Consider the following 12,242-nt stretch of genomic DNA (forward strand, 5'->3'; position numbering starts at 1 on the left):
AGTACCCTCTACTCTTGTAATAATTGGGCATTGGACAACCCCAGAGGAAAAGAGATTGCCTGAATGCAAGCACTGCAATGCTTTGTTAGGTGTTACACTAACACTGGACATTTAAGATTTTTTTTTCTAAATTCTGAATGTAGGTTACCTTTAACACAGCTGAGCTGTTGATTGTGTTTAGCAGTTGAAAAACAGATATCCTAGCACTTTCCTGGCATAGTATCAAAAGATCAGATAAAACAAAGACTACTTCATTGATGCAATAGAGCTCTGTTAAATTGATCATATCCTTGTAAATCTTTAACAAAATGTTTTATGTTGCAACTTCATTAGCTCATCCCCCGTCCCTTACAAATCATCAAAGTGTTCACCTGTTACTTGGTTTACAAATGCAGCTGTGCCAAAACCGAGGGTGCATCACCCCCAGGCTGCCCAGAACTAATACAAAGCAAAATACTGCAGATGCTGGAAATCTGAAATAAAAACACAGAATGCTACACATACTCAGCAGACCTGACAGCATCTGTGGGAGAGAAACAGCATTAACATTTCAGGTCAATGAGCTTTCAGATCAAAAATATTTTGATCATTCAGGGTCAGAGGCGATTGTGAGGTCATTGACCTGAAACTTGAACTCAGTTTCTCCACCTAGAGATGCTGACTGATCTGAGCATTTCCAGCATTTTCTATTTTTATTACACCAGAACTAGTACAGGGAACCTACTAGTTCTCATAAAAATAAAAGCAAAATACTGCGGATGCTGGAAATCTGAAATAAAAACAAGAAATGCTGGAACCACTCAGCAGGTCTGGCAGCATCTGTGAAAAGAGAAGCAGAGTTAACGTTTCGGGTCAGTGACCCTTCTTCGGTTCCTGAGGAGGAAGGTAGGAAGTTTCAGCCAATTTCACGGGGCAACACATTTTAGGGGGAATGATCATCTCGATGATTGTTTCTCTGCAAAAACTCTGGCTGTGTGTGGAAACCACTGCCACTCTACCAACTAACTGCCTTTTCTTTCACAGAAAATAATTACTTGATGCCCAGCAGCATCCTATAGTAGCACTATCACTAGAAGTCTGAATGAGGCCTTCATCTTATTGAACTTACCCCAGCCATGTCAACCTTATCCACTTTGCTTCAACCTGTACAAAGTATTTTTTGATTTAAGGCATAGTGTGAAAATGCTTTCACTGAGGTAGACAGGTTACTTTAGAAGGCTGAAATGACAGCCAATCAATGGGCTGTACAGCAGTACATTTTCTGCTACATTGCAGCCTGATGATTAATCTTAATCCTTCCGTACTCTACAATGCCTAGCACAGGCTGATGCACCTGCAACCAAACTTTAGGAGCCAAGCAAAACAAAACAGATACACTTCTTTTCTAAGCTCTTTATACACCTGTGCATAACGCTGAAAGGTCACTAGGCTAGTCTGAGAAGTGTCCCATCTGCTAATGGTCAGCTAATAATCACAGCATAAGGATAGAGTGACAGTTTTGAATCATGCATTGAACACACAAACTGTTCCATGTTAGATTCTTCAAATTCCATGCTGCCCTTCCAGATAAATGATGTAGGGACTACAATCAAAGTGACAAATGACCACCCATACTCATGCTGTGCCCCACCTCCACCCCTTCAATCACAAGTATCATGAAGTAGTTTTAAAATCCTCTCTCCACCCTGTGTCTATTGCCTGGCCTCCACCTATCTCTCACCCTCTGTCCACCTTCCCCTCACCTTTTCCTGCCTCCTCCCCAACCTTCTCTGCCTAAATCCACCTATTCCCCTACCTTCTAACTGTGCTTGCAGTGAATACTGCTCATTTCCTTGATTTCCCCCTTGTCTAACACTACTGGTGATTGACTAGAGATGTATAGATATATATTTTCCTTGGAAGAGTAATATTCTTTAAGTTACCATTTTAATATGATGCAGTGCTTTTTCATTTTCTCATTGCATTCAGAACCCTGTATTCATTTTAAACCTCTCACTTATTAATATGCAAGTGGCAATTATGTTTCATCACTTTCATGCTTGGTACTGCTGCAGCTGCAAGCTCAAGCCATGTCTCCAGTTACAGCCTCTGATGTTGATTCATGTAGAGGCCCAGGACCAGAAATTCACATTGGTTCAGGAGCAACATAATTGACACCTTTCACAAGCTAGGCGGCTTCTCTTAAGATGAGAAATAAACAAGGTTGTCAAAGCAAAGCTATTAACAGAGAAGGAGCTAAACAAGTTTTGTTTTTGCCAGAAGAGCATTTCTATCATACGTTTGTTCTGCAGTAATTGTCTGTTAAAAGACCTGCTAATTAGGGACAATGGTTCTGTTAATGAGTACGTACTCCTACTATGTTAGCTCTGTGAACAGTAGAAATATTATGCTTTGCATTGACTCAAACATTATAAACCATGACTCAGATCATGAATTCATGTTACTTTTTTCTTCCAAGTTTTTTATGAACACACTGGCAATCATATACAAATAGTCACCTATAGTCTTGATCTCTGCTATTTGCTGCCAGAAGGATGACTAATCATGTGTCACAATTGGCTGGAATTACAGGATTTGTCTTCCCGTACTATGAGTTTGAATTTGATATGTACATTCTGAGTTGAAGGCAGTGACAGCCATTGGGAACAAAGCAGATAATGTCATTTGGGCACAATTATTCTTATATTTTTGCTCTGGGTCAGACAACTGTGGGTTCAAGCTCGATTCCAGGATTTGAACACACAATCTAGGCTGATGCTTCAATACTGTACTGAGGGAGAGCTGCAGTGCTAGAGGTGCCATCATTTTGAAATGCTGAACCTGTCTGTTCAGGTGGACATAAAAACCCCTATTCAGAGAGGAGCACTGGTGCCCTGACCTACATTTATCCTTCAACCAACAAAACTAAAGCGGCTTAACTGGTCATCTATCTCATTGATATTTAGTCGTTTGGTAGTACAGAACTTGAGTATTGCTGAAAACAGAGACATTTTGTCGAAGCTTTTCGTCTTGCACTCCTCAGGACAATTTTCAAGAATATCACTGTAAGGAAAAGCAACAAATTTATACTGTATGGAAAGAGAGTGCTGATTGGTTGGCAAGTGGACTCTGATCGGTAAAGGCATTGACATGGAGAATACACCAGTTTATGGTGACTGACAGTTAACGGCCAAGCTTTGTTTGAAATTTAAACCAGGCAGTTTGACTGTGGTCAGGGCATTTCCCTGAGGAATGAACCAGCGAATGGCTGTCACTTATTTTGTTTAGCTGAAACAGGTACATGTTCTTGCTGTCTGCAAAGGACAAGGGTCTGTGTATTAATATATGTAGCTTGCAGTGTGCACAAATGCACCACACTGCGAGCCCGACTGACAACCTTAAATTGGTTGTCAGCATAATTCTTAGCACACTGAGGATTATTTTTCATTTTAGATTAATTTAATTTTTAAGACTTCTGTCCATATAAAGTACTATTTCATGACACTGATCTATAGTTCCCAACTTCATAGTGTGTCATAAATCTTTAATACATTGCCTGCCAATCAGAGAGAGCCCGGTACTTAACAGACAGTTAAATGATTTAGGAAAATTTTATATACTGCAAAATATGAAGTGTTGTCTTTCAATGCATCTCAATTCATAATTACTGATTGAATCTAAAAGCATAGATATTTAACAAGAAAAAAAAACCCTGAAGCTATTACAAATTGAAAATTGTTATGGGCAGGTGGTAAGGGGTGTCAGTGGTACCCACTGTTCACCTCCCAACTGACCAAAAGTCATATTTTGTTTAAAATGATACGTTACCTCCTGGATATTTTTTAGGGTCAAATAAACAGATAAATGGCAGGTTTTCCCGTAGGTTAAAAAATTATAACTCTTTATTTTTACACAATTTCCAAAATGGTCATGACCTCACTCACGCACAACTTCACTCACACGCATACAGAAGATAAGGTAGAGAGGAAGAGGGTAAGTAGTTTAACGTGAGGTAGGTGTTTGTGGTTCACAAAAACCTGTTGAATCATCATGGAAGGAAAGATTCCTTTAAAGGTGCAGACCTGGGTGTTTGTAGTCTTAAACTTGTTGAGGTATTGTAGATTTCTGGTGGTTAAGACTTCAGACTGGAGGTAGTGGTTACTTTCAGTTCTCTGCTGCAGCAAGTTGAAGTGCAGAATTAGCAGCAGGGCTTCTTTCTTGTTTTGACTGGATCTCTTTCCACAGCCTCATGCTGGACTGATTTCTGTGATGTTGATCTCTCCTCTCTCTCCAGAGGGGTACCATTTAACGTCAAAATCCATCATAGGAGCATTACTGTAAGTTAATACATGGCCTTCTCCTCTGGTGTGACCACACAATGGACCAGGATGTGGAATCCATGGTTATCCATTGATGTCTGGATGGGTACCATTTTACTATGATGTGGCTACTACACACCTTCTTTGCCTCAGAAGAACCCATTCAATTCAGGAATGTCTCTTGATGGTTTCAGGATGGATGTAGTTAACACCTCTTAGTTTGGAATATAGCCTTTTGTCCTTTTGAGACAATGAGGCAGTTTTTGAATACACAGACCAGGTCATCTGACCTTCAGCCATCTTTGCAGCAAAGTGTCCACTTTTGTTTAAAGGAAGAGTCAATTTCAAGGAGTCCATATTGAATAAAGTTCGTATCTTAAAAGTTAGGCATGTGATGTGTCTTTACTGGGCATGGCAAAATCTAATGTGTTCAGATGTAGTCACTTGGTTTACCATTATTATTGAAAGAGTGGGCAGTGTGGGCCTATTAAGGAGGGATGAAAGTGAACAAGAACAAAATAGCAGACTTTTTAAATGAATACATTGTGTCCATTTTTACAGTATTGGGAGAGGACAACAAAACAAAGGAACCCAAGACTAAATCAAGGGAAGAATTGAGTGGATTTAATCTAAGTTTTTTTAAAATGGTAATGGAGAAAATAGTGGGACTTAAAATAAACAAATCTTTTATTAGGTGAGGGTAGCAAGAAATATGGATCAAAGCAGATATGCAAATTTGAGGTACAGATTAGTCATGATCTGATTGAATGGTGGAACAGACTCAAGGGGCTGAATGGCTTATTCCAGTTCCTATGTAATAGGAAGTAATGTAGCACAGACATTGCAGAGATTTTAATATATTATGGATCTCAATATAATTGGCAGTCTGATGCAGAAATTGAGAGCTTGATGTAATCTAAACTTTTGCAGCTTGAAAAATAAAAATTGTCTTGTTTGCAAGGGTTTGCAAATGTTGCTCCGCAAGAGCACGTGAGACTAAGTGCAAGGAAACTGAAATATAGAACTTACTAATGAAGGAAGGGAGTGAGGAAAAAGATAATGCAAGGCAGTACAGAATGGGAAATGCTCCAAAGAGAGAGGTGAGACTTACTGAAGAAAAATAAGGCAAGAAGAGTTGAAGATAAACACAGGCACGTGATCTGTATGTTGAGAGGGTGAGCAGAGAGATGGGGAGAGGGATATAGAAAATTAGTGAATGGGAACAAGGTGGGAGACATTTGCTGGAAAAGAGAAAAACACTTTATATTTTGGTCAGGAACAAATACCACAAAATAAGTTAGTGTAAAGATTTCATTTCATTTGGCTTAATGGCTATGATGGCATTTTTTTTTATTTGTCCATGGGATGTGAGTGTCGCCGGCAAGGCCAGCATTTATTGCCCATCCCTAATTGACTTTGAGAAGGTGGTGGTAAACTCTTTTCTTGAGCTGCTGCAATCCATATGATGTACATGCTATTTGGAAAGAAGTTCCAGAATTTTGAATGAGCAACAGCAAGGAATGCCAATATAGGTCCAAGTCAGAATGCTGTGTGGCTTGGAGAGGAGCTTGCAAGTGATGGTGTTTCCATGCATCTGCGGCCCTTGTCTCAGGTGGTAGTGGTTTCGGGTTTGGAAGATTCTCTCGAAGGAGGCGTGGTAAGATGCTGCAGCACATCTTGCAGATGGTACACGCTGCTGCCACTGTGCGCTGGTGATGGAGAGCGTATATGTTTAAGGTGGTAGATGGAGTGCCGAACAAATGGGCTGCTTTGTCCTGGATGGTATCGAGCTTCTTGAGTGTTGTTGGAGCTGCACTCATCCAGGCAAGTAGAGAGTAATCCATCACACATCTGACTTGTGCCTTGTAGATAGTGGACAGGCATTAGGGAGACAGGAGGTGAGTTACTTTCTGCAGAATTCCCAACCTTTTGACCTGCTCTTGTAGCCAAAGTATTTATATGGCTGGCCCAGTTAAGTCTCTGGTCATTTGTAACCCCCTATGATGTTGATGGTGGAGGATTCAGCGATGGCATTGGCATTGAATGTTAAAGGGAGATGGTTAGATCCTCTCTTGGTGGAGTTAGTCATTGCCTGACACTTGTGTGTTACTTGCCACGTATCAGCCCAAGCCTGAATGTTGTCTAGATCTTGCTGCATGTGGGCAAGGACCGTTTCAAGGTATATTATTAACCATTCAACTCCCTAGCTCCAATATATTTAGTTAATCAGGCAGTGAACTAAAAATACAACAAATTCGGCATTTGAAAACACATTTAGTTGTTTTTAGTGCTTTTTGTAAATAATTTGTATATGTCATATTTATCAAGAATCTTTAAATGGCCTATATCTGGTAAAATGTATAGTTAAGAATAGCGTTACCTTAATTTAAGCTCAAATACCATCATAGCAGATGAGCATGAAATGTTTGTGATTTTTATTACAGAAAATTTATGTGGAATTTAAATATTTTGGGCAAGTTGGGAGATTATTGGATGTTATAGTATACATCTGTATTAATATAAATGCTTCCACTAAACTGCTGTAAATTATTTTTAAATGGAATTTCATTTTTCATGCCTTTGTTTTGTTTAAGTTTGGTAAACACTGGTTTACTAGAGAGGTGCCTGTGGGAACTGGGAACTCCACTGACTCGCTCTAACCACAACCAAGATATTAAAATTCAGGTCAGTGTGATATACTACAGTTTAGATCCTTGATATTTATATGAAGGAAGATCCTAGTACTAGAATTAAATTTCAACCGCTGACACTACTTCAACTTACAGCAGTTATTGAAGAATCAAAATTATCATCTGACTTTAAGTCAATAATCTACACCATTATTATTCAGTGCAACAGGCTCCCCATCTATTTTTGTGGCTAACAAACTCCATCCGATGTTCCAATTGTCTGAAAAATTGTCAGTTTTCATTTTTACTAGTCCCAAAATGCTCTGTCATCGTCCTGACTGCTCCCATCCCAGTGTTGTCATGACCACAGTACCTCTATCTTCCTCCACAATTCCTGTTTGCTGTAATTTCCAATTTCCTCACTATTTCATTGATCCAATTTGCAACGCAACATTGAAACTTGTGTCACCTGAATATTACAAGTCTCTAGCTTCATGCATCTGAGGCTGCCTTTGCACTGCAGATGTCAGCGTTGGTACAAAACAATTTCCTCTTTGCACCGTCGCTAACCTGACCTAACTCTGAAGCAAAACAAATTAAGAAACCTTGTTCCAACATTCAAATTGGTTCTGAGCGTCCATCCTTGTCGTTTTGACAGGAAATGCATATTGGAAATTAGGGCATATGCTGCACATGATTTTCTCACTATTCAAATTAATGCACCGTGTCTGAAAACTTATAATTTGGTTTAAGTGGAAATGTTTCAAATGAGCGTAATTCTGCTCTTGTATCTTGCGTAAATAATGAATGATCTTTCACATTCCCCAAGTTCTGCCGCTTGCAATTTATCCAATCAATTCATGCACAAAGGAGCATTTTGAGCCATGGCCCATAGTCCACTTATCACGGGTGTACAGTAGACCATGTGTTTCCGCAGTGGGATTCTTAAGTTGATATCTAACACTGAGATTTTGTGCAGTGTATATAATTATTGTGTTTTTTTCTGCAGGTTTTGAGCCACCTTCAGTATCTATCTGCTCTTTCTGCACTTATTCAGCCCTGTTTGATCTTGCATCCAGAGCACGTAACTCAGGATGACTTGTTAAAGCCGTTGTTGTCAAATATAGTCACGGTACTTTGTATACGGTGCAAGGACTATTTTGGTAATGTACTTCAATTTTTCCTCCTCTTTCCCCCACAAAATGCCTATGTATGTTCTCTGGTTTGGAAGAATGAGAGGTGTCCTCATTAAAACATATAAGATTCTTAGTGTGCTTGATAGGGTAAATTCTGAGGGCTGTTTCCCCTGGCTGGAGAGTCTAGAACTACGGGGTTATAGTCAGAAGATAAGGAGTCTTTCATTTAGGACTGAGATGGGGAATAACTTCTTCATTCAGAGTGTTGTGAATCTTTGGAATTCACGCAGGGCTGTGGATGCTCTGTCATTGAGTATATTCAAGATTGAGATAGATAGATTTTTAGACTCTAAGGAAATCGAGGGATACAATGATTGGGCGAAAAAGTGTTGAGGTTGAAGATCAACCATAGTCTTATTGAATGATGAAGCAGGCTCAAGGCCTGTATGGCCTATTCCTGCTCCTAATTCTTTCCTTGTGTTCTAATACTGCTTAGCTAGCCAGATTTTTGTAATTATTTTTCACTAAGAATGTCAAATATTGACAGCAAACAGAAAAGTATAGAGCTATAATACTGTTTGAGAGACAACTGATTATTAATTCTGTAAGCAGATGTGAATGTAGTGCTCGCTTTTAAATATAATACTAAACATTAGCAAAGGGTTTTACACAAATAGGTTAAAGTCAGAACATGACATGTTTATTGTTACTTAGCAGTGACTGTTAATAACTGGGAATCCTCTTTTTAAACCAATGCCTACCTAATAACTATCTCTATTTCAGACTGTGAGGTAACATCTGCCATCTACCAAGCATGGACAGATTTGTTTATCCTTTTGAACACAATTCTCCGGAAAACTGGTCAGGATACATTCCCAGCTGTCGTAACTGCTGTGGCAAAGCAGTGGGCTGCTCTCATAGGTAATATAAGCCAGCTAATATGTGCATTCTCTGTATTCAGGAGACTAGATTTCGCCCTTGGGTACTTTTTGTCAGTGATGCTCACATTAGCTAATATAGCATTTCTATGTATGTGTCTTACAACAAAATATTCTATGAATACATTTGAATTGTGTAATTAAATTTTAATCCAAACCGAACAGTATTATTGTTTTTTTTTCAGATTTACACAAACAATTAATATTGCAAGGACATTTCCCAGAGTTTGATATTATTTAACACCAGTTTAGCAGCACCTGGCAGATTTGGTCTGTCGCTGCATGCATCACCCCCCTCAGCCCATCCCCACCACAACTTTTCACGTGATGTAGAAACAAGATGGCTGCATATTATTGCAGCATATTTAAAAGTTAGTTTTCATTTGAAAAAATAGCTCGTTAAGTTACAAGGGTGGTAGAGTGTAAGCAGCATACTGGTTACAGCTCTAAGCAGATATCTAATTCAACACATACAATATTCTGTGTCATGTACCTCTGCTCTCCTTATAATTAATCTCGGGGGTGAAATTCATCATTGTAAGCACCTGTAATTTAGTATGCAATGTTACAGGAATATTTTGATTATATTTTATGACTTGTTTTCTCATTTAACAGTTGCCCATTGAGTGCAGAGACATGCTGTCAGTTGTTAAAATTATCGGTTTCTTTCCAATACCTCCACTGGAAATAGTTATGTTTACATTTGTAATCATTTTTGAAAGCAGAGAACAAGAATTTCTCTACGTTCATTGTGGGGTTTTTCTTACACAATAAACCTAACAAAATTATTTTGAATTCTCACTTTTTCCATAGAATGTTCTGCTCTCTCCTATCCTCAAGGTGTCGTCTTTCACTGGGGTGTAGTTCCCTGGGTGCTGGCAGCCCTTCTCAATGTATACTATTCTTCATGTGTAAACCATGATAGTCCATTTGTAGCTCCCCAGTTGTTTTTTTGGTCTGTTTGATAGTAATGGTTGTTACGGCTGAGGCTGGAGGAGTGCAATGTCTTTTTCCGAGTTCCACTTCTCCACGGGTCACGACATATATTTAAGTATTTACCCAGTTACAGCTAAGGCCAATTATATACTCTACTTTTATTTCAGAATAAAATTCAGCAGCCAGGTTTTATTTAATAAACAACAAAATTATCAATTTATGATGATACAAGATGTGTTCAGTAAAGATGCAAAGCATTAAAACACAGACTGAAATATGAAAGTTCCCTTCTACCTTAGCCCAACACACACACACACACACACACACACACCTATATATATATATATACCGGTTAAAGGAAAAATAAAGAAATTTTCTCTGCAGAGATCTCTTTACAAAAAAATACTTTGGCCAAATACTTGTTAATTCTTGAAGGTTAAGGAGAAGGTATGGAATGATATCAGTTGTCCTTTTATTTTGGCGTCCCAAATACACGTAGACGGCTGTCACAGGATCTTTTTTGGAGCAGTTCTCTTCAGGCAACATCGAGGATTAGTCTGGCAGGCTTTCCAGGAGAAAGGCAGCATCAGAGGTTTCAGCTATCACACACTGGATTCTCAAGATTTCTCAGAGAAGTGGAGAAAGGGTGAACTGGTGGCTTCTCTGTTAGCAGGCTGATTCCCCTCCCCCATTGCCCCAACTGACTCAAAACCGTATTAAAAATGAAACCAACTCTTGACCACTATAAATCTTGACATGTCACTTCTCTGTAAACAACTCCCCTATTAACCAAGGCTCTTGTTGTTTATTTAGCTTAAGGCATGTGTCATCCAGTAAGGTTTTTTTTTAACACAGTTCAAGTCCCAGAGTCCTTCCAGTGACTTATTAAAACAAAACAAAGTTCAACATCTATGGAATCACTTCGTCCTCCAAATGAATCCATCTCTACAACCTTCAACCACAAGTCCTCAAAAATACTTAAAATAATTTCATAACATGGTACACTAAGTTTTGATGTTGAACGAGTTCGGTTTCTATTGTTTAATGAATATTTGTTTGTCTTTTAGATACTATTTCGTTTTGCATTCAGCTGTCTACCACCAGACCCTGTTTGTATACAGTATCCTTACAATTCGTTTCGCTCCTTCTGACGGAAGAGGGGAAGAGGCAGCTCCAAATTGGAGCAGAGAACCACTCAATGAAGTGTCAGACTCTTACTGAGCTTTTAGATGGAAATAAAGGGGATGAATCATCAGGCAGTCAGCTCTGTGAGAGCATATTAAAGGTACTCTGACAGAATTCCAATGCAGATTAACTGTAGTTATTTCAAAATATGAAGAATATAAATTATCCAATGTAAGTAAAATATTTACAATGAATCTGCTTATCTTTAGTTGCAGAACTGAATTATTATAAGATACCGTTACAGACCTGCTTAAACTTCAGCATCAAAACATTCCAGGAGAATCATACTTTGAACATTATTGTTAATCTTTTCAATCTCTACACCTCGAGGCACCATGAAGTTATCAGGTTTAGAAATGAACAAGACGACTTACTCCAGTGTCAGCCTTGGCTCAGTTAGTAGCATTCTTGTTTCTGAGTCAAATGGTTTTGGGTTCACATCCCATTCCAGAAGCTTGAGCACAAAAGTCTAGGCTGACACTACAGTGTAGTACTGAGGGAGTGCTGGAGATGCGGTCTTTCGGGTGAAACATTGAACCGAGGCCCCGTCTACTGTATCCGATGGACATAAAAGATCCAATGACAGTATTTTTAAGAGCAGATGAGTTATTCCCAATGTGTCCTGGCCAATATTTATCCTACAACCAACATTATTGAAAAGGATTCTCTGGTCATTATCACATTGCTGTCTCTGGGACCTTGCTGTGTGCAAATTGGTTATACATTTCCTACTTTGCAACAGTGGCTACACTTCAAAAGTACTTAATTGGCTATAAAGCGCTTTGGATGGCTTGAGGTTGTGACTGGCATGCTATAAATGCAAGTCTTTATTTTTTCTTTTCCAAGTCTACAATGTTTCAGATTGGCCACTGATTTGGCACTATATTGTCCCTCTCTGGGCAGAATTGGAGTACAGTGGATAATACTGTATCCGACTCAGTGAAGTCAAAACACATATTGAACAGATGTCTAACCTTAGCACTGACTCTCAACTACTCGTCCTTATTGGAATTATGCAGGATGCATCTGCCTGCAATTTGAAGCAATAAATGACTCCAAAGAGTGTTCCCTGGAGCAGAACCAGGTCAACGTGGATATTTGAAAACCTGTTCTTTGGAA

General features: G+C 39.0%; 1 protein-coding gene across 4 annotated transcripts in view; it reads left to right on the plus strand.

The window, feature by feature from the left end:
• rttn (rotatin) overlaps positions 1-12,242 on the plus strand; it is a 336,287-nt gene that overhangs the window by 171,437 nt on the left and 152,608 nt on the right. For all 4 annotated transcript variants that reach the window (XM_068032345.1, XM_068032341.1, XM_068032344.1 and 1 more), the window contains exons 37-40: positions 6,893-6,983; positions 7,938-8,091; positions 8,848-8,985; positions 11,006-11,223. In XM_068032345.1, the coding sequence (XP_067888446.1) occupies positions 6,893-6,983; positions 7,938-8,091; positions 8,848-8,985; positions 11,006-11,223 (601 nt within the window). The remainder of the gene's footprint in view (positions 1-6,892; positions 6,984-7,937; positions 8,092-8,847; positions 8,986-11,005; positions 11,224-12,242) is intronic.

Source organism: Heterodontus francisci, chromosome 5, assembly GCF_036365525.1.
Source record: "Heterodontus francisci isolate sHetFra1 chromosome 5, sHetFra1.hap1, whole genome shotgun sequence".
In the NCBI taxonomy this organism is placed as follows: domain Eukaryota; kingdom Metazoa; phylum Chordata; class Chondrichthyes; order Heterodontiformes; family Heterodontidae; genus Heterodontus; species Heterodontus francisci.